The following is a 22,885-nucleotide window of genomic DNA, read 5'->3' as shown; positions in this document are numbered from 1 at the left end:
TAAGAGAACAAGCTGAGAAATACTAAGTGAAGCTGCTGCCTCAACTTGTTCCTCCTATTTCAGCAGCAGAGCTGCCTGAATGCAGGCACTCAGATCTCATCTGACTTCTCTCACTCCTTTTGAAGCGCTTCACCCTGAAGTGGTCAAAATGAAGACCATTTCCTAACACCATGGACTAGCTGGATGCAGGGTGTGTGGGAGAGAAAAAAGATCACTGTACCACATGATATCCCTGCATGTACCAAATGCAGTCCAGCCCTTGGCATGCCAAAACCAAAATTGTCTTGGTTTTGGGATCCAGCAGCTGATTGAACAGGAAGGTATTCAGTCCTCTCTGCCTTCTCCTCCAGACAAACCACTGCTGGACAGTTTGTTGCCTCAGTCTGTAAAATAATTAACATGCCAATGGCTAATTAATATTACACCGTCGTGACAGATGTGGATGTTCACAAACCACTGGATATACACAGCATAGACACTACGCCTGCAAACTGGGAATGTTTTTCTACCAGTTCCTCTCCAGTGGAGATGTGCCTATATGAAACATTTCTGCTAGTGCTATGTTGCTTAATATTATTACAGTTTTTCAGTTGCTAAGACATGCAAGAGTACTAACTGTGGCCAATTTTGCAAGCTGTGATTATTTCAGTTATTTGTCAAGATACATGCGGACAAGCATGTTGCAGCGTCTTCTGCAATGATATAGACAGTTCTGTTCTGAAGACAGAAGAGTGATGCACAGTCCTGCTAGCTGGAAGCAGACCACACTGAAATCCATGACATTTGAATGCTCTTCTTAAATATTTGTCTTCTTGATGTTTGGCACTTTTGTTTAAAGTTTTTTAGTAACCTTTAGCATGGTTAGCTCAGCGAGATCTTTTCTCAGTGTACTCCAGGAGGTGTTTTGAGGTGGATTTGAGTGACATGCAAGGAACAAGATGGTCACAGTCACAGCCTTGCTATTTTGAGGTCCCTAGAAGAAATGTATAGCTAAAAAAACAGTTGGATTTATTTGACTATTGCATAAGCAGTGTGCAGCTTATGTGGCAATGTTTAGGAATAAAAAAAGCAAAGTTCACATTTTCAGCTGTGTAACTTTCTAGTTACCATAAATAAGGAGCATTTAAAAATTATAGACATAATTAAAATGTTTTGGTAAACTTCCTGGTGTTTGTTTACTTCAAGCTAAACTGAATGTAGTTGTAGTTCTCTGCAGTAGGTGTGGTCAGTCTCATCCAGACCCTCAGTTTACCACTAGACTTGCATCCCTCTGATTTGCTATGTATTTCATACCACATGGAGGGATACATTTAAGGGGGGGGGGGGGGGGGGCGGGTTTAGTGCACTTTCAAGAGCAGAGAAGCCCTCTGAAAATCCAGAAGATAAATATTCTGACTTGCAAGGGCTTAAAATACCAAGAGAAGCCTCAGAAAGGGGAAGGCACTACATGAGTGAAGTATTGGAGGATAGCAACAGTATGAAAGACTGAATAGTTTCGAGCCTATGGAAAGTGTTCCACCCTCTTTCAGACCAGCCTAAATAACAGTCAGAAGAGAGGGAATAGCACTGAAGTTAAGCCATAGAAAAGCTGTTAGACTGTCACACAAGTTCCAGCCCTTCTACAGACTTTCATGTGGTGGACTATAGCCATTTGACCTCTGTGTGCTCCATTCTTAGTCTTCAGGATATCGTAAAATCACAGAGTCATTTAGTTTGGAAGGCACAAACTCTCAAGGAGTTGGTTTCCATTTGGCTTTTATCTTTTATCTGCAAAAAGTATAAATTCTTCATGACAGAAGCTGTCTTCCATTATGAGCTTAGGAAGAAGTCTCTGGGGAGACCTTATAGCAGTCTTTCAGTACTTGATGGGGGCCTACAGGAAAGCTGGGGAGGAACTTTTTACAAGGGCTTGTAGTGGTAGGATGAGGGCTTTACACTGGAAGAGGGTAGATTTAGACTAGGTATTAGGAAGAAATTCTTTACAGTGAGGGTGGTGAGATACTGGAACAGGTTGCCCAGGGAAGTTGTGGATGCCCTCTCCCTGGAAGTGTTCAAGGCCAGGTTGGATGGGGCATTAAGCAACCTGGTATACCAGAAGGTGTCCCTGCCCATGCCAAGGGGGTTGGAACTAGATAAATGTTTAAGATCCAGTCCAGCCCAGACTGTTCAATGATTCATGTTGATGGGTGCTTACTGTAACTCAAGAATAGGGAAAGGTAGAATGAAAGACAAATAGAAGAGGAGTCAAAAGAGCAAAATAGAAAAGGGCAAGATAGAAACTTAGGTTAAAGTCAGTGATTCATTCAAAAACACAAGGTATTTGGTCTTTATGTTTTGTTAGTCTGGACTAGTTCTGGTGGTTTTTTTCCCCCAGATGGTTTTGCCAATACTTCAGGTAGCAAGTGAAAACCCAATGTAAACCAGTGCAACAGAGCAGTCTAGGAAAGAAGGTGCAGAATATTTTAACATGATCCACTCTAGTTTATTAAACAACTAGCCAAATCTGTGAGTGCTTACTTAGCCTATTTCCCTGAGTGGAAATTTCACTTGAACAAAGATACAGATTCAGCAGACAACTTTGAAAATTGCTTAGATACAAGTTTCAGTGCTGATAGTGGGCTCTCTTAAATACTTCCTCTTCATGAGGATGCTATATTAATCTGTGGATAATAGTTCATAAAAGTAGTAAGAACAAAAAATATTTGGAGAAGGGGCTCAACAACAGAGGGTTTATTGTTAATAATCAGAGCTCACAGGTCTTCCCTAATTCCTTGTGTATCTCCAGCAGTCAGTAAACAGGAGATTAAGGTCTCTTCAGTTTGATGTGGTCTGCATTTATTTCACTGGTGCAGCTCATCAGCACTCTCCCCTCTCTGTCTAATTTTATACTTTCTGATACCACCAGATCCTACATTATGGAGCACAGACCACGTACGCCAGTGGCTGGAGTGGGCAGTGAAGGAGTACGGACTCCCAGATGTGGACATCTTGTTGTTCCAGAACATCGATGGGAAGGAGCTGTGCAAAATGACTAAAGATGACTTCCAGAGGCTCACTCCAAGCTATAATGCAGATATTCTCCTGTCACACCTACACTACCTCAGAGAGAGTAAGCTAGTTTTCTGTCCTTATGGTAATAGCTACAATCACTTGGTGGTTGGATATCAGTTGTAGATTTAATGGTGTGGATACACTCAGCTGGGTTTTCAAACATTTGTTGTGAATGTTGCTATTCCTAAGAATGTTGTAGGGAGTCCGATTCAAAGCCTTTTGAGTTTGATTAAATGATTCCAAATAATTTCAGTTGGCTTTCACTCATGTTCTTTGAAGAAAAAAAAAAGAGTTAGGAAATATTTCTACATGTACATCTCAGAGAAAACTCAAACTGTAACCCAGCGTATTCATCTGCCTCCTGTAGGAAGAAAATCATATGGGATTCAGTGCTAATGTTTTTTCTGGTCACATCCTCATTTCTTTTTTGTTTTAATGATGAGAATGCTAAATAAGAGTGCAAACATTTATTCATAAAGCAAATTCCAGGCATGATTGTAAGGACTGACAGCAGTTTGCTCTGAACTGAATCAGGAAGGTTTCACTGCATTGACTGAAAGTTCTGTAAATTCATGGAAAAAAAGAAACAGTCCCAGAAACAGTGGAAACAGTAGTGTGTAGCTAGCATTTCAAAGGGAAAGAAGGGGCTAGTGAATTCTTGGCTTAAGGGTTTTCATCAAAGCTTAAGGTAGTTTTGCAGGTTTGCCTCAGTTTTGAGAAGTTAACGTTTGCCTCAGTTTTGAGCAGTTAAATTTGATGGGGTTTGGAATAAGCCTTAAGCCCATTTTAAAAACAGATGGACTTGGCCTTCTCCATCTGTGTCCTTTAAAGAAAAATCCAGCAAGCATTGCAACACCAGTGCGGTGCAGTCTTCTCCACACGCACATTGTCAATAATCAGTCAGATATATTATGCATTCATAATGTTGCATAAATGAATGCCCTAGTTCAAGTGATACCACACATGCTTCCCTCCAAGCTGCAGGCTGAAACTGACTGTCGGTAGACTTGTATTCAAACAATCCTGTCAGGGGAAATTATGGTTTAAAAAAAGGTAATTCACAAATTTTTTTTTTTCATTTTGGTGTTGCTTTTTGTTTTGTTTTGTAGCTCCTCTTCCACATTTGACTTCAGATGATGTTGATAAGGCCTTACAAAACTCTCCACGGTTAATGCATGCTAGAAACACAGGTAATGCTGGCACTGCTCCCATTGCTATAGGTCATCTTCTAAAAGCACATAGTTCCTTTTTACGGGTTGCTTGCTTGAAATGGAAATGGTAAATCAGAAAGGAGACTAGTGCATCCTTTCCTTGCTCTGTGTGTGAGTTTTATGCACAGACACACAGAAAAAAGGTGAGATCACACGGGGCCACGTGGTGCACAAATGGTCTCCTTGCTGGTAATTTCTTCTGTCCTACAAGAGAATGGGATCCCTGACATAAGAATAACTTCAGTCTCGGGGCCTTTGTCTCTGAGGACTTTTTTTCTTATTCTGTCTCATTGTACTGTCAGATCTACTCCACAGATCCCTTGAAGGTTGGTGGAGCTCAAAAGTGCTTCAGCACTTGCCAAAGTGCTGTGGGCTCTAATGAATGAGAACTCTCTCCCCTGCCATGCAGTATATATTGTATAACAGAGAAAAAACAACAACACTCTATTCAGGCAGTTAGCTCATCACATTTGTCAGCTATATGGGACTTGAGCTGGAAACCCCACTAAATTTGATATTGTAATCTCCACTAAGTCTGATCTGAATGTAAAATGACTTTTGTACATCCTTCTGTAAATTCAGCCCAGAAGATTACTGAGTGTAGGTAGGAGGACAATACAATACATGCCTCAAAAACATCTGTCTTTCAGGACATGACTTAAAATATTTATAAAAATAATTCAGAATCAGTTTTATCTAGCTCTAGCAGTTGTGCAACAGAGAATGACATGGAATTGTATGTATAGTGTCAGTACACCTACTGATTTAAGGTGTTTGGAATATTGCATGATCATGCCTGAGGGTATTAGCTACCTACAGTGACCAGAAATAACAATTCTTTATAAGAAATGAAAAAGATAATACAAAGGATAATGCAAAAAAAACCCAACCCAAAACCACAAAAAACACACAAAAAAATTCAAACCAAACCAAAGCACCTAAAAACCAAAAAAACAACCACCAACCAAATAAAACCAAAGCAAAACCAAACAACAACAACGAACAAGAAACCAACAAAACAAAAAAGCCCACTGTTGTAAGTAGCAGTGAGCTTCTATCAAAATTAGCTAGATTAGAAGATCTCTATCTGAGATCAGGTGTTTGTGACTTGCCATGAAGTACTATTGTTGGCTGCAGGCCTGTTGCAAATCCCACCAAAAGCAACAAAATTTTTCCACTGAGTTTGATGGGGTTTGGAATAAGCCTTAAGGCCTTTTTAAAAATAGATGGACTTGGCCTTCTCCATCTATGTCTTTCCAGATTCTAATTTGCTAAGTAATTTCCACATACAGTTATCCAAGTGTTGTTCAGCAGTTCTGTGTGTTATCTTTTTCTCTGTGTGTGCACTGACAATGCTATTTTGAAATTAATGTCACCAAAATGAGATTGTCTCAATTTCTGTCATTGGGAGTGTGAGTAATGTCATGCTGATCACTAGCTTAAGGAAAATTAGTTGTTCTGCTGGCATAACAACTTTGGAGTGGGATTTTCAAAGGGCCCTAGAATAACTATTCTGAATATTCAGAGTAACTATTTTTTTTATCAAGTTGTTCTTGATGTCATCAGTAATAACATAAACTCTTGTGACCCTTTCAGTGGTCCTAGCGATGGTCATTAGAAGTACACCGATGTAGTTAGAGCAATTTCACGGCCTGAGATAAGTGAGATACCATATTCTGTGTCAAGCTCAATTTTTTTTTCTTGCTGTGAAGAGAATGAGATTTCTAAAGGTCCGACTCAAAGCCAACCCAAGTCTGTGAGAACATTCCCACAGACACCAACAGGCTTCGGCCCAGGGCTACAGAGTCTCCCTTGAAAGTAAGAACCTTTTTGGGAAGTACATGGACTAAGGAAGAGAAGGCAAAGTTTTATTTCAGAACATATGAAAACACTTGCCCATCTGAAGGTGATTGTGGTGAAGGTTGAAGGAATTTGCTGAATTTAGCTGTCTCCTCCCTTAACATGAATTTTGCACAGAGTTTTATGCAGTAATTGGATGGATTTACACAGGTGCAAAGGCTATCAGCATTAACTTCCAAGATAGAAATTAATTACTTAGAGTCTTCATTCAGAAATACAACAGAAGGGAAAATACCAGTGGCCTTAGGGACTGTGAAAATGAATCTTTAGATATTATGTCTTCTTTCTCTTTAGGAGGTGCCACTTTTATTTTTCCAAATACATCAGTTTATCCAGAAGCAACACAAAGAATTACAACCAGGCCAGGTATGAACAATGATCACCTTTTATATGCTGCAATCTTACTTGTTTCATCTCTTGAAGTATCTCATTCTTTTTCCCCTTCAACTCTTTTGTAAATGTCAGGCTATATTTTGAAGACACACATATATTTTTTTATATACATATAGATAGATACAGATAGATATTGTATATATGTTTGGCTATATATTATATATATGATTATATTATATATATGATTATATCTATATTATATATATGATTAAACAGAACAATTTACTAAGTCTGTTTCTTCTGCACATCTCAAAAGACCAGAGAATCAGAAAACTTCAGCTCTGTTCACTAGGTCTGTTGCATTGTCCAAGTGCAATCACTTTTCAATGTGCTTCAGCTGTCTGTAAAATAAGGCCATTTTATAATGCCATGAAAGTATTGTGGATGTGCTGGTTTTTGAAAGGCTAAAGGGAACAATTAAAGAAGATGAGGACATTGCTATGAAACTAATTTTTTATACATATATATATATATCGCCCTTCACCACTGGAGATGCTGGAAAAACCACCTAACCTGGGCGTTAGCTTTTGTAGTCATAGGAACAAAGTGCTGTGGGACATCAAAAGGAGTTGTAGCAATAATACAAAATCAAAACTTGAAGAAATCTCTTACTGAGCCAGAGGCATACACCCAGTGTTCTGAGGGGCCATATATACACTTGAATTGACTGACTTGAAAAGATACATTCTCTCATTAAAATTAGAGGGGAAGTTGGATAGCAAATACTCTCTCTTTTATCAGTGCTCTAGGGTACAATCCAAGGCAGTATATGCAAGTAACTATTTTATATAAACTCATATATATATATAGATATGCATGTCTACAGACTTGTCAATTTGTAAAAAGATAAATAGTAAACAGCTACCAGGCCTACATTATGGGATCAGGTCTACCTTGCTCAGATTCTAGGAAAACAAACTCTTTTGCCAGATTTGTTTGTCTATAATAGTGAACAAACAGGAAACTACCGCTCCAATGCAAACATTTAGCATTTGACTTTCATACTACATTTACTGAAGTGCCTCACAACTCTTTACAATAAAAGTGAAATCAGCATATGACAAGAAACAAATCAAGAACTCACCAAATAACCTGTTTCGAGACTAAAGAATGGACATCTTAAGTCATGGGTGCTTTAACATTCTCTACCATGATCTATATTCATTAGTAACTGGGAAAAGAACACAACAAATTTTGATATAAAATTTAGAGATGACTGTGATTTTATTATTACTTAAACCCAGAGATTCCTCTAAATTATTTCTGTACAGGTGCCCAGAAGTCATGGGAGACAGAAATGAACTGGCAGTATGTTACCACCTGAAAATACAAGTTGATAAATGCAGTATAGGACACAAGTTATTTGCATATCTTACTGATTGCAAAATAACTCTCTTCTCTTATGAAAAAAGGAATTTATTGTAGGCTTCTTCACTTATGGCACAATGAAAGCTACTGCTGCACTTGTTGGCCAAATTGGGGGAGGAAAAATAGTAAGTAAATGAAGTATCACAGTAGAGGATCGTGTGGGAAATCTGTGCCATTAAACAAATCAGCAGCGTGGCCTTTTACAGCAAGCTGTGTGAATCATCCCATATCCAAAAGGCTATTTGCAGAATGAGAAGGTGCTTAAAGCAATCCCTGAGAATATGGAAAATCTTTCATCATGTTGAAAGATATAAAAGTTTGAAACTGTTCAAGTCAGGATCTGGGCATGAGGAAACATGATATAATAATCAAAATAAAGAGTGACACAGAGTGCCTGCTTAGTCTTAATGTTAGAAGAAAGAATTAAAGAAGAAAAGAAAAAATTAGACATTTTCATGAAACATTAAAGCAGATTGTGGCTCTTATGGTCACAGGTTTTAGTAGCACCCACAAGCTTTGAATGGCACAGAGGAATGTGGATATGAATATGGATAAGAAGACAAAGCATAGCTCTAGAAACAACTGCCAACTATGCAGTGTAAAACTGGATGCCCAAAACTGTGCAGGCATTTCCAACAAAAATGAACTTGTAACATAAGACTTGCATATCCTGCAGGGAGTAACCATGCCTATTGAGAGGATTTCAGACGAAGGCTAGAATGAGTCTGTTATGAAAGAATACTATTTTATGAGTGTGTTTCCACTGGACGTGAACAAAACCTGGATTTCTTTTACCCTGTGTTTTCAGTATTTGTTTCATCCTCACTTGTGGTGGAAAAATCAAATATTGATTTTCTCCAATGTAAATGTTTCTTTAAAAGCCACATATCAGGCATGGTGAACCCATTGATCTCAGCATTTCAATCTAAATTATGTCTGCAGTGAAACTTAAAAACCAAAATGCTTTATGTTAACATCTTCCTCTGTTTGCACAATTACTTGAGGGAGTTGTAGCTTGAATAGTAGAGCATCTATTCTTCTGTGTAATCTGTTGTATCGTAACATTTCCTTCAGCAATATCTCTTATGATTTTGAAAAGATTATCTTTCAGAATTCTAAAGTTCACAAACATTTTTAAAGTCAGAATTTTAATTCAGAAATAAAGAAAATTTTCCCCCCCAGAAATTGGCTTTCTCTTAAGAAACCTTTTGTTGGCTTATTCTGTGGCTTTCCTTGTAGTTAAAGGTCACATTTCAACTAGACTGCAAAGAAGCTTTTTCATAACAAAGCACTCTTAATGTAAGAACAATAGCAGAGCCTGGGGACTATCACTTGATGACATGAAAAAGATCAAAAAGGGGGGGGGGGGGGGGGAATAAATAATATAAAATGGGAATTAGCCGCATCTTGGGGTGCAATTCTGGAGAAAGTAATTAAGCATTGCCATTGTTAAGGCACTACAATAGAAAACAGGAAACAAGCAGGACTTGTAATAAACTGCAATGGCAAAGACGTATTTCTTCAGTCACCTTTACAACGGAACATGAGGTTTCAGTGAGCTGAAAGTAATACAATGAAGCCATCAGGAGCACAGGAAAACCTAATATGGGTTTGTCCACATGTCTCATCAAACAGGAGCATTCCTATCAAAGATCTGCCCACGATAAGGACATGTTGTACTAATATCTCGTGAATAAGAACAGATCTGCTTATCTAGGATAGCAACATGTTTATCAAGGCACAATACTGAACTGGGAATAAAGGTGGAATTTTGTGCTATTTCAAGAAAGGCTGATGACTGGATTTTTCTTTTACTGGAGTGGGTGTAGTCAGAAAACCATCTTATGATGTGTTGAGTTGAAAGGCGAAACAGTTTTCTCACAGTACTAGATTTTTACCAAATGTATTTCAAGGCTACAAGTGCTAGTGAAAACAAGCACAAAGTATTATCCATCCCTCTCAGTGCACAGCTGTCTAGTAATTTGGAAACCCACAAACAGGATAGAGAAGGAGAGGAGAAGAGAAGAGAGGAGGAGACAGGACAGGACGTAACAGGACAGGAGAAATTGTGGAGTTGCACATCCTAATGACAAGCACATAACTTCTGTGTGATGTTTCACCCCTATTTATCTGCAGTCTTTCTGGGCAGGAAATGAGAGAACTGGAAGGAAAAAACAGGCTGCCATGGAGGTAGAGAACTGGCCAGGCAAGGCAGGAGTGGACAAGATACACGCAAGCAGCCAAAAAGCTGAGCCCTGTCCCCACCCTATACAGACAGAATTCAAAACCCCTGGAAACATGACCAGAGTCCTGTAGTTTTTGAAGTGTATGATTTTGGGAGACAACAGTGCTGGCAGTGCCAGTTTTCCCCTTAAGCCAAACAGACTAAATAAATTAAAGGCAATTTGGTTGTGAATTTCACATTACATTTTATTTCCATTCAGTACATCTGCTCATAGTGTCTGGAAAAAGGCAGAAATATATCTATTTTGCTCAGAGCCAGTCTGTGACTGTTTCTTTATTTCCTAACTGGTTTAATTTCTGAACATAATTTCTAAAATAAAGTACAAGCACTGTTAAGAATTTAGTAGCCCACACCAATTTAGTTCACCTATGTGGGTACTGCTACCTTCCTGAGATCCCGGGCAGTCTGCAGAAGTCTCTGGGTTTGGCAGCAATTTTAGCTAATGGGTTAAAGCCAGCCACAGAAAAAGACAGGCAACTGCAAAAAGATTTCAAGGAGTAAAGCAAACATTTAAACTTACACATATGCTTTATGAAGAAAGCTTTTGTATTTTAATTCCTTAATTTTTATATACTAAATAATTTAACTGAATAGAAGTAATGAGTTAATGAAAGCAGAGATAAACAAGCATTTAGATATATAAAGTTAAGGAATTTGTCCCAAGAAGCAGGGGGGAAAAAAAGCTATTCATTTCTGGAAAGAAATGTAAGATGCATAAGTGTGTGTGTGTATGTGTGTGTGTGTGTTTAACATTCCAGCAAGTTCACTGTTTTCTCAGATCTCTAAAGATCTGTGAAGATACTGGCATGTGAAAAGGAAAGGAAAAGGAATTGTTAATGATTTGAAATGATTAGTAGAAGAGGAACAAGTGAGACTGGCAAAGTGCGGCAGTCAGTTATCCCAAAAGGTTGGATTCTGAATGACAGAAGTGAGACAAGGGTACATCTGAGGATGATGGGATAATAGCATGGGGAGAGCACAGTAAAATGTGCAGTGGCAATGAGAGCTACTGCAAACATAAGCACAAAACAGTGGACTAGAGGCATCCCCAACAGAAAAAAGCCAGACTTTGTTGTCTTACATATTTCTGCCTGTGACCAGGTGCTACAAAAGCAAACTTATCTCAACTCAAACTGTCTTTAAGGTTTTATTAAAGCATGACAACAACAGACTAGCAAAGAATGGCACATCACATAAGCTGAAGTCTATCTTAAAAGAAAATACTATTGCATGTTGAGATCAGCAGGGAATGGTACACAGTTTATGCTTCATCTGAGGACTCTTCCTTCAAGACTCTAGCATAAATTGTCCATGATGTGCAGTATGTGTCATTTCTTGGTATCCTGGGCTAAGAAAACGGACCAAAGGGAGTATTCTGAGCCTTTCAAAATGATGGATTTTATAGAGTATTTGTAGCTGCACCTATTTCAGTGCAGTTCAGACAACTCACAAGGACAGGCATCTCTAAAGAGCAGAGGGCAATGTGTGTTAAAGACAATAAAGATGATAAAGGTGTAAACAAGGAGTGTGATCCCCTAGAAATGTGTCCCTTATGAGCATAAACACTTTATGCTATATCTGCATGAATCAGTGTATTTTTCCTTTGCAGATTTGCCATATGAGCAAGCCAGACGATCAGCATGGACAAGTCACACTCACCCCAGTCCTCAGTCAAAAGGTAAAAACATCTGCATGTGTCTAGCATATGTGGTATATCCTGGGTAGACTCAGAAATTAACTGATAGGAGCTGCCTGAGCAGTCAGCTCTGTAGGACTTTTACCTGTGCCTTGGCTTGAAAGCATGTTAGCTGTGTATAGGCCATACTGGGTGGAGTCAGTGGAGCACCCACATCCTTCCTTGAACTCAGGCTTCACCAAGACCATAGAGTCTTATAAAGCTAAATCCTATTGTGGCCATCACGGAATAGGGAGCAGCAGGTATCCCGGGCCTGTGATCTATCACAGGTTTGGTGACAAACTTCCAAACTGGAAAAATAATTATGTGATTTTTTTCCATTTTCAGCTACTCAGCCATCATCTTCAACAGTTCCCAAAACAGAAGACCAACGTCCTCAGTTAGGTGCGTGTCATTTTGTTTGAATTATGCCTGGGTGTGATGGAGTTTGTTGAACATGGTAAGAAGGACAGCTATAACTTACAAACCAGAAACAAACTACAACATCTCATTCAGACCACTAATGAGAACTCCAGCTGGTGACCAGAAGTGTATAAGTTGGCTTTACAGCTGGATTTGAGATGATGGCTCCCATGGCCATTGAAAATTGCTTTTAATAATGTTTAATGGCATTGATGACCTTGCAAAGTGAAAAAAATCTGTTAAACAAAGTCCCTGTGTGCAGTTTAGGTACAGAGGTGGAAGGTAAGGGTGTCAAAAGACCAGTTACTCCACAGTAACTGAAGTGCTAGCAGTTGGAAAATGTACATGAGCAAAGAAATTACAATCTATTACATATTTGAACAGGGCTCCTGAAATTAAACAGTAAAATTAGGAGGGTTCTCTCTCTATTGTGAAATTGAGGAGAAAGTAGAAGTTCATGAATTTTCAGACTATTGGTTCTACAAAATGGGTGCATTTTGTGTTTTCAAAGCAGATAATCCATGGGTTAGGTCCTAATCCCTTACTGTGAATTGAATTGTTTTGGACAGGTAGCTAGAAAGTAGTAGAGAGATTTTGAGTCGGTTATAGCTCTTGTGAAAAGCAGCAGGATAGAAGTAAGAAATAAAAGAGGGTTTGCAGGGTTTTCTTAGCTCAGCAGACACTGAGCCTGTTTTTATCACACAGATTTCAAATCATTATTCTGGTATTTGTTATAGCTAAGGAAGACTGTGCACATGACCATATCCCATTAACTTACATGAATGCTGCCTAGGAAGTATCATACTGTGCTTTTACCCAGATAGCATTTTATCTAATCTGACCTTCCAACCATGAGCATCCCTCAATACACTGATTATTTATGTAAGTCCTTAGGATCATTTAATGGTTGTGTGTGAGCTGCACAGATTATTTAAATGTATAAGGAATGCAATCTGATTATCTTATTGGCTGTAAAACTGGCAGCTATTTGAGAGCAGCTGGAGACTAAGCAGCCCAGTGACAGAGTTCTTCAGTAAGGGGCTCTGTGCTGTGCTTGCAGCCCATTGCTTTGGCAATTGTACTTCTGTTATAGCCTTCCCTTTTTCCCATTGTGTTGCAGTTCAGGGCAAAAGAAGTTTTTGTTTCTGGAGGGAACCCCTTGAGGAAAACATTGAGATGCTACAGGCATTTTGTGGCTGACACAGGCTCTTCTGAAAATCCCAGTTGCAAAGTTAATATAGGGGATCACTCACTGGCCTCCAGTGACAAAGAATAATCAACCCAGCCACATTTCCTGGGTTCAGCTGTGCACTCTCAGCCCTCTTCTGGAGGCTCTTTTGGCATAAGGAGAGTTAGCAGTGCACAGGAAAACAAATGTGGCATTGCAAGAGGAGAGGCTGCTGTCCTTTGAGGAGGGGACTCTCACCCCATCACCCATCTACGCCTGTGGGCCCTGGCATGTTGCAAGGGTAAATAGTGCTAAAGGGTTCCCATGTGCATGGATACTTCATTCATGTAGAACTTCCAATACTTCTTGGCCAAATTTCAGTGTGTCCACATATACACTCATGCACACTAGCACAGTACAAAAAGCAAATGTTTATCCTCAGAGTTGTTTGCTTGCACAGCCAGTTTTAAGGGGAAAATGTAAATATTGCAGTGCAGAGTAAGGAACTGCTTTCCCCAGTGCTGGACTGCTATACCATCAAGTGGTGTACACTGGCTCTTACAAGGTTAGAAAAATAATCCCTAAAATATTTTCAATCACTGTTACATGACTTTAAATCTTTCTTTCATAATTTTGTAGACCCGTATCAGATTCTTGGGCCAACGAGCAGCCGACTTGCAAATCCAGGTGAGAAGGGATTTTTCTGATTTGGGAGGGTTTCTCTTCACTTCTGGAATGCCCATTTCACTTTTAAGGCCAGACCTGCAAGGTGATGTGTCCAATTTTACCACTTTTTAGTATGCCTCAGTGGGAACTGATCCTCAATGTGTTGCAGGATTGTTTCTAAATTACACGAGGGTAGGCCTGAGGTCACAGATTAGGATGTGAACTCATGTATCTTAATGTAGGGGTCTACATATGATCTAGGCGTCTTGCTTCCCATGATACTCATTGGAAACCACTCTGCAAAGATACTCAAATCATCCTAGAGGAGATAGTTACATTCAGTCCATCAAATACCTCATTATAGGTATTTAAACTCCTCATATCAATAGGAGTTTATTTAGCTTCCTAAACACTGGGATTATGTTAAAGCCTGTAAAATATCTCATCTGGCCTTCAGGTACTCCTCCAGAAGGTGTAAATCTCATAATGATCTGTATTGTATGTTTCCCAGGTTCTGTTAATCCACAATACAAATCCATACTGACCTTGACAAATATGAAATTTTGTGAATAACCCAAACCAATAAAAATATTTAGGGAAAAGACAAGTATAATTTCTTGGCAAAGATTGGGTTAAACACTGTAAAAATGGTTTCTCACTTTAAGGTGACAATGAGAGCAGGGGCTTGCAGCACGTTTTAGCTAAAGACAAGGAACCTTCTGGGTGAGTTAATAGCACTGATTGTGAACTGTGCAGATTACACTGTTGCTTCTCTGAGTCCACAGGACACACTGTGGCCATACATCACCATAATCAACATCATAATCTGCCGCAAAGGATTGACACTGTAGGTGCCACTTCCTATTTCCTTTGCTTTAACAGCCACAGAGCACTGTGTTCCTTGTTCAACACTTCAAGCTTCCTCAACCACCTGTGCTTCTTACAGCCATTGTATGGTTTTTTGAGGCACAAAATTGCCAAAATACTGAACCATTTTCCTTCACTTTATCCCCAGTGACATCAAGCACAGTTCTAGATTAGCTTACTTTCTAAACAGTTTTGCATGTCATAGGAAAGCAATTAAGTATTAAGAATATGATTGTCCAAATGGCCAAAGGCAGTGGGTTTCCAGGTGACACAGATCTTAACTGGAAGTAGAGGCCTACCTGTCTTTAATTTGTTCATAAAGCCTGGCTTTTACACTTTGGTCAAACATCCATTTGGTAGACTTTATAACCGTGGAAGATACTAACATGGTCTGGACTGGGATACTTTTTTTAACGTTTGGATGTAGAATTCCTACACATCATCATCCCTGTGCTTTAACGTGTTTTGTGTGTTTATAAATTGGTGGAATTACTCACTCATTAGAAGGAAATTGACAGCAACCATTTATTTTCATAGGGCTATATATTACATTTGGAAGGCAAGTGTTTACGTTGGAGCATATGTTGGATTGCTTATTCAAAAATTTCGTGTTTTCTCCAGCGCTGAGCTGTTTATTGATTTTCAAAGGCTAATCCTCTTGTTATGTTTTGTGTATTAAAACTTGCATGCCTTTGCTCATACCATGGATTTTTTTGTTTGTTTGTTTATTTAGTGCATGTTAATGGAACAGAAGAAATTCATTAAGGACAGCTTGGATAAATATATATTTAAACGAGTATGGGTTTCAGTTGTACTGAAGTATAAACTGCTAATGGATTTCACATGCTACTCTAGTCTTAGACTATAATTTGCTACTATAAGCTTTCTGAAGAAAAGCTTGTTTATTCTATCCACATATTTGGGGGGGAGGAAGAAACCAAACTGATTCCTGGTCAGAGATGTATGTAGAAGTTAGCACATACAAGCTGGTTGGCAAATTCTGCTGACATTGTGCTTGTGAAAGAGATTGCCTTGCAAGCTGCTTCAGCTGTGTTTTGCATCATTTCAGTGCTGCTTTATTAAGAAATGCTAAGCTTTTAACATGAGTATCAGTGGCAAGGCCCTTCGAAATTACTTTCAGTTGCCTAAAATGGTCAAATTTTGTTCCTACAACTCTGTGCAACACAGTTCTGCAAACACTGACAGCTGACTATTTTATTTTAAAGACTAAATTGGCAGAGAAGTGAGGGAAAAAAAAAACAACAACATTTTAAGCCTTAAATAATCATCTAAACTTACTTGACACAGAACAATGACTAGAATGTACATTATGGACCTTTTCACTGTTCTTGCAAATGTTTTGCCCTGTGGTTGTATGCAGTGCAACAGCAAGCTAATAAGTTTCCGTCCTGCATTTCCCCAAATGCTGCAAATGGATGATATGGTTTGGCATGAGCCCAGCTTTCTCTAAACTTCTCTATTTTGTGTAGGCTTATTCCATAGCAGAGAACATTTAGTTGCAACATAACGCTGTGAGAACAAGCAAACTGTTACGCAAGTGAAAGCTGTTTGTCCTGAACTTTAGAGATTAGTTTCCTAAATGAGCGCTGTATTATTTCCCCATCAATTGTCTGCACTGAGAGGCGTTAGGTAACTAGTAAATCTCCATGTAATGGCATTCTGTCGCTCAGATGAGGGAAAACATGACGCATTACCTTTATCTCTGCTCTTTAGGATTTCATGAGACAGGAACGGGAGAAAGGAGTCTAGTTAAGAGTAAGAAGTACAAATTGACATTGCAACATTTCCTAATAGGGTCCTATGTGAGAGCTTGGAAGAACTGATGCCTTAAAGTAGTTAGTCACTAGTCCTGACATTCCTATTTCATTTCCCTCCACAGGGAGCGGTCAGATACAGCTATGGCAATTCCTGCTGGAGCTCCTCTCAGACAGCTCCAACTCCAACTGCATCACCTGGGAGGGCACCAATGGGGAGTTCAAGATGACTGACCCTGATGAAGTGGCTCGGCGCTGGGGGGAGCGGAAAAGCAAGCCTAACATGAACTATGACAAACTCAGCCGTGCGCTTCGCTACTACTATGATAAAAATATTATGACTAAGGTTCATGGTAAGCGCTACGCCTACAAATTTGATTTCCACGGGATCGCTCAGGCTCTCCAGCCTCACCCTCCAGAGTCATCCATGTATAAATACCCATCAGACCTCCCCTACATGAGCTCCTATCATGCGCATCCTCAGAAGATGAACTTTGTAGCTCCTCACCCCCCTGCTTTGCCCGTAACATCGTCCAGCTTTTTCGCTGCCCCTAATCCATACTGGAATTCACCAACTGGAGGTATCTACCCCAATACCAGGCTGCCAGCTGCTCATATGCCTTCTCATCTTGGCACCTACTACTAAGTGGGGAAAAAACAAACACCAGAGAAAAGCAAACAAAGACATTTCTCGCTGGGATACAGTCCCTGATGCATTGCAATGAACTCTATTGGAGTACACGAATTAAAAGTGCCTAAAGAGACAAGTGGAGGTTTGGCTGGGAGAAAAAACCACACAAATGAAACAAACACATAAAAAATGGATGTCAGACTCTTTGTAGTAGAGATTTAAAGGAGATATTCAAGAAGTGTTAAGATACTGAAATGTAATGTATATGGGCATCGACTCTGTGGACCAAACAACAATAGACTATTGTAGGTAAAAGCATGAAATGATAAGGAAAACCTATGAAAGCTAATGGTCTTAAAAAGTTGATAAGCTTATATGTAAAGTTTGATATCCTGCTAGTGCAAAACTGGGACTATACAACAACAATATAAGTCTGTAGTGACCTAACACACAATATATGAATCATTACAAAAGCAGGGGGGGAAAGGGGAGAAAAGGGAAAAAACTTACCTGTATTTAAAAGAATAGAAGCATATCAACAAAAGAGACTGGTTTAGTATAAAAGCTGGTTTGGAATATAACAGTATTGTTCTAGTTAAAATCAAATGTGTTCCATTCATCGGAGTGTTATCAGCTACTCAAACTGTGAAGACAACCCAGATTTTCAGATTGCTTGACAGTATTAAAGGAACCCTGAGCCAAACATTGGAAATGAGAATGTGCTGAAGGCAAAGTGTATGATTGTAGAACAGAGACCTGCACCTGACAGAGGAAGCAGAAAGGAGAAAGAGGAGGATGAAGGTGATGAGAATGGGAAAAAAGAGACTTCTTTACCAGTAGAGACTGAAAAGCCTGAACACTTAGTAGCGTTGGGGCTATGAAGAAACACTTGCTCGGACATGTGAAACGTACTGCTCAGTATCATACCATTCCCAGTATTACAGGAGGAAAAGACTTGTTTTTATAGTAGTGGAAAGAAGTCCAAAAGGGAAAAGCTGAAGAATTCAGAAATCAGAATATGCATCTCTCTAGGAAAAAAAAAAAAAGAAAAAAAAAAAAAACAGCAAAAAAAAAAAAAGGGAGAAAACCGTAAAACTGGAATTGTGTTTCATATTTAAAAGTTACCAGTTTGAACCTCATCATTGTTAAGGGAGTTTGTTTTCTATTGGTTAAAGCAAGAGACAACCCCCTGACTGCCAAAATCAGAAATCATCTATAAGTATTTTTTGTTAGGTGGGCGCCAGTTTTTCTTTACCGAGTCGCGAACGCTGTGCGTTTGTCAGAATTAAGTATGCAAGTCAATGTTATTTTTTTTTTTTCCTTTTTATATAATTATTATATAACTTATGCATTTATACACTACGAGTTGATCTCGGCCAACCAAAGACACACACACACACACACAAAAAAAAAAAACAAAAACCAAAACCAAAAAATAAGGGACAATCGAAATATTGTGGCCTTGAATTTTAACTCTGTATGCTTAATGTTTACATTATGAACATATTAGTACTTAGAATGCAGAATGTATGTAATAAAATAAGCTTGGCCTAGCATGGCAGTTCAGATTGACACTGTAGTTTGCATTCGCACTTGCATTTTTAGTGCCTGACACGTCTGTCGGTTCTCCTACTCACCACGTTAAAATATGCTAGGCATTTTGGTTTTAAGCCTTTGGTTTGTGAAATCTGGCAATCAGGAAAGTGTAGGACCAAATAACAGTGCTTAGCTGAAGTACAAAGTGGACAGTTCTGTTTGCAGCCCTTCTCTAAACAGTGCCTTGCCATTCCCTGTCCTGAGCTTCTTATGCCCGGAGATTGCAATACACCCAGTTCTTTGACAGCTTCATGGCCAAGACTGAAAATTCATTCTAAATGAGGCCTCTGAGGGAAGCATGCCGATACCCTGAAATTATCTGTTGTTACCATCAGATCATGCAGCATAATCTCATCCTGAGATGTATTTTCATCCTGAGTCATATGTTGAATTACCATGCCCCCTTGCTATTAATACATACTGTATCATTATTAGTAAATAAAGTGAATAATGAATAACTTCCATTATTCCTCACTTTAGGATGGAGTGTACAGTAGCTCATTAATTTGTCACTGCAGTTCATCCTGGCTTTTTACAAAGGGCAGGATGTTTTCTTTCTCTCCTAGATTTAGAGGCTTTCCACACTGTACCCTGGGCCCCAAAACTACATCTGGTATCTAATGGCATGACTCCATTTTTTTGCAACGCCAGATGAAGAACTGGTCTGGAAAATTGGCACTGACATTTCTGAGTGGCTCTCCACAGCAGGCGGTATTTGCTGCAGAGGGCCCAGACAGCTCAGACCTCCCTTTTTTTCCCTGCCGTTCCTTTGTCCCTTTTTTCAGACAAAATGGGTGTGGTTTCAGATTTTATAACAGACCTTCTGCGTATCCATTTGTGGAGTGTTAATTGGTGCTGTGCAACGGGAGTCTGCTTGCCAGGTTCATGTTATGGGTGTCTTGGTAGCAGTTTATAAGCACAGGATTGTATTACCCATGTTTGAGACCTGAGCAGTGGCATCATAAGCTTCGTGATGGTTTGGGAAATAAGCACTGTAAATCTATCTCTCTTTAAAAAATAAAAACTCATGGAAAGGTTAGGAAAACTGAACTCTTGGAAAAGGTTAGTCACTTGCTATTTTAGAAAGTTAGGGCAGGCACACCTACATACTGGCTGTAAGAATAATAGTTTGCCTTTCAGTGGAAATATATCTACAGATGCTTGCTATCTACTTCATGTGTACTTCCAGCTCAAAAAAAAAATGGTAAGAGTATTGTTGAACCACCTTTTAATTAAACACTTAAAAGTCCAGATAAAACAACTGTCTTTGTTTAGATTGGCAAAGACATGCCTCAAAGCCTTCGAAACATCCACAGTGCTCACGGAGTTGTCTCCAGGATTTCCAGATTTTGTTGCCTGGCTGCTATCAGGTACAATGTAAACAACATCCTGATACTAATAGTAAGAGTCCAAATCTTGGGACAGGGATATAGGAAAAGCAGACGAATTGCAAAATCCTACAGTAGGCCATAGGGAGCTCATGGGTGAACCAGTCCAGGACAACCATCTTAGAGCTACACCTTTCACCAGGACCATCTCACAGCTTTCCAGGAGCCTTAGAAAACCTGAGCATGAAGAGAAAATTGAAGGATGGAGACACGCTGCTGTTATTGCATTGGGACAGGTAGCTCTGCTACTTGCAGGGCATTCCTATCCCAGGGGCAACAGCTGCTCCATGGGGTCTTCCTGATGAAGGGTAAGGACCAGTGCAGTGTCCCAGGACACTGACAGAGGCAAAACAGGCAGTGGACTCACAGTTGTGTCTCTGCTGCTTACTGCCTGCTATCCAATCTGACCTTACTGCTGGGATCTGTGAAGACTGGAGTTAGGTCAGAGTTTTAGGGGCTGGTTCCTATTTCAGACCATAACAAGGGATGGGGCCAATACAGCCAAAATGCTCAGCAAAGCTGAGCCACTCTGCATCCATACTGTGAGGGACATTCCTGTGACACTCAGCCAGACCTTAAGACCTCGGCTGAATGTCCTATCTCTGCCGTTTAAGCATCCAGGTGCATGGACAACATGGCCCTGATGAGTCCACATTTGTACAAGTCTATCATGTTAATAACTTTTAACCTCAATTGTCTCACACCTTATTACAGCACTGAGGACTGCTTTGTAATCAGAAACTTTGTATTTTCCTAAGATTGAGAGATAGACATGTGTGCTTATCTTTCACCAAGAAATACACATCTGTCTGAGAAACTACACTATAAGATGGGAAGCAATGGTGAGAAAACTTGTAAAAGTAGGAAGCTCAAATTTCACTGTTCTCAGTCAAGATATTTCCTCTGATAATAAATAGGTTTTAGTGAGTAGGTAAAAATTGCCTTTGAAGGACACATTTTTACAACACTTGAGTTGTGAGTCTTAAGGGAAAATTAACTAAGGACAGCACAGAACCAACTGTACTGAGGTTTTTCATTCCCCATGCTTTCCATGTTCAGAAGAGTCCATGTAGAATACCTCAAATGCCATCTGCTTTTTGAACCTACCCACAGGGATTGTCAATGATTTAGACTTTTTCCTGCAAATTCTTCTTGCACAGACTGTTTCTTACACCAGCTAAGATCTTGTTTTTAAATAAATGTTTAATTATAGATGCATTAAATATATATATATTAAAAATACCACTACTCATACTATATGCTTAGTGATCCCATGATCTTTTTCTGTGTCATCATCTCAAGTTTTGGTCATGTCAAGGGAATTGCCCTGACAACATTCTTTGCTTACTTGAATTGCTGGTAAGTCAGAATGGCACCTCATCCATCTATTCAGTTAACTCATACCTCAATTTTGAATAACTCCTGAAGCAATCCTGATGCAACACAAATGTTAGCTCCCTATCTGGTCAGTGGAAGGAGTCTTCCAATATCTTTGCAGTAGATCCTGCCTGCCTTTGGGACCTGTGTTAAGCAGATTAGGTATTGACACAGAGTCTTACAGTGGACTATGGCTATTCCTTGGATTTGGCTGAGACTTTGGTTCCTGTCAGCAAGACAAGCCTTTTCACAAGCAATGGGTAGCCCAGTTATGTAGCAGCACCTGGTGGAAAAAAAAGAACAGAGCTCCTTGTGCTTTCTTGGTAAAGATATTTCCTCTTTTTTTATTCCCTCACTGGAGATGACACATCCTTTGCTGTGTTGGACTGTTTGGAAAGCCCCTCTTCATGAGAGTTTGGCTAAAAACTCACAGCCCTTAGGGTTCAGAGAGCGCCACTTTCCACTGCTTGGTGTCACTCAGAGGCAAGAACTAAGGAGCCCGTGAAGCCTTCCCCTTGATTAGTTAGCTCTGACAGTCCTTCCATAACGAGCGCTGCATACATATATACACACATCTGGTCAAGGCATGAAGCTCTTGGCTATACACTCCCTCATTCTTCTCACTTTCTGGTTATGTCTTTACCTCTGTGCAGACCACACAGAGTGGGTCGCATTAGGATTTCCACAAGAGAAAACATGGAAAAGAGTTCTGTGTGAGCACATGAGGCTGCTCAGAAGGCTATCCTGGCTTACTGCTTCTTTCCAGGATTCAGCTGCAACCTCCAAAGTGTTTTGGCTCTAGAGCTGCCCTTGTGTAGCTGCTCCCTCAAGGCACTGACAGCTAAGACTACATCATATGCAAGACCCAGTGAGAGCCTTGCTTGGAAAAGGAGAACTGCTTGGTGAGCTGGTTAATGACAATATTAGGCCATCTGGAATGTGGAAAACTGTTTCAAAATGTAATGACCATCACAGTTGAAACAGGCACATATTTTCAAGAAAACAAAGTAATACAGCCAATCTGGTTAGATAGGAATTGACCTGAGATGCACTTTTAAAACAGTGGAGTTAAGACTTCTTGAAACCAGGCTCAGAAAATTTCTCAGGTTGTGTACCAGAATATTGGGCCACATACATTCTGTATGATAATTAAGATCAGAATATTTTTTAATGCTTAATCCTAGAAGAAGT

General features: G+C 39.6%; 1 protein-coding gene across 11 annotated transcripts in view; it reads left to right on the top strand.

Annotated features, from left to right (window-relative positions):
- The window catches only part of ERG (ETS transcription factor ERG), a 159,340-nt gene extending 137,764 nt beyond the window's left edge, over nt 1-21,576 (top strand). For 8 of the 11 annotated variants that reach the window (XM_068144621.1, XM_068144620.1, XM_068144623.1 and 5 more), the window contains 7 exons: nt 2,906-3,109; nt 4,161-4,241; nt 6,417-6,488; nt 11,738-11,806; nt 12,152-12,208; nt 14,034-14,081; nt 16,828-21,576. In XM_068144621.1, coding sequence (XP_068000722.1) covers nt 2,906-3,109; nt 4,161-4,241; nt 6,417-6,488; nt 11,738-11,806; nt 12,152-12,208; nt 14,034-14,081; nt 16,828-17,348 — 1,052 coding nt within the window. In that variant the 3' untranslated portion in view covers nt 17,349-21,576. The remainder of the gene's footprint in view (nt 1-2,905; nt 3,110-4,160; nt 4,242-6,416; nt 6,489-11,737; nt 11,807-12,151; nt 12,209-14,033; nt 14,082-16,827) is intronic. The other 3 variants (XM_068144626.1, XM_068144627.1, XM_068144630.1) reach the window with 3 other exon arrangements.
- Nucleotides 21,577-22,885: the final 1,309 nt, after the last annotated feature.

Source organism: Melanerpes formicivorus, unplaced genomic scaffold (assembly GCF_026170545.1).
Source record: "Melanerpes formicivorus ecotype bairdi unplaced genomic scaffold, bMelFor1.0.p_v2 SCAF_11, whole genome shotgun sequence".
In the NCBI taxonomy this organism is placed as follows: domain Eukaryota; kingdom Metazoa; phylum Chordata; class Aves; order Piciformes; family Picidae; genus Melanerpes; species Melanerpes formicivorus.
Note: the sequence above shows the minus strand (reverse complement) of the source record. Positions and strands in the feature narration are given on the sequence as shown.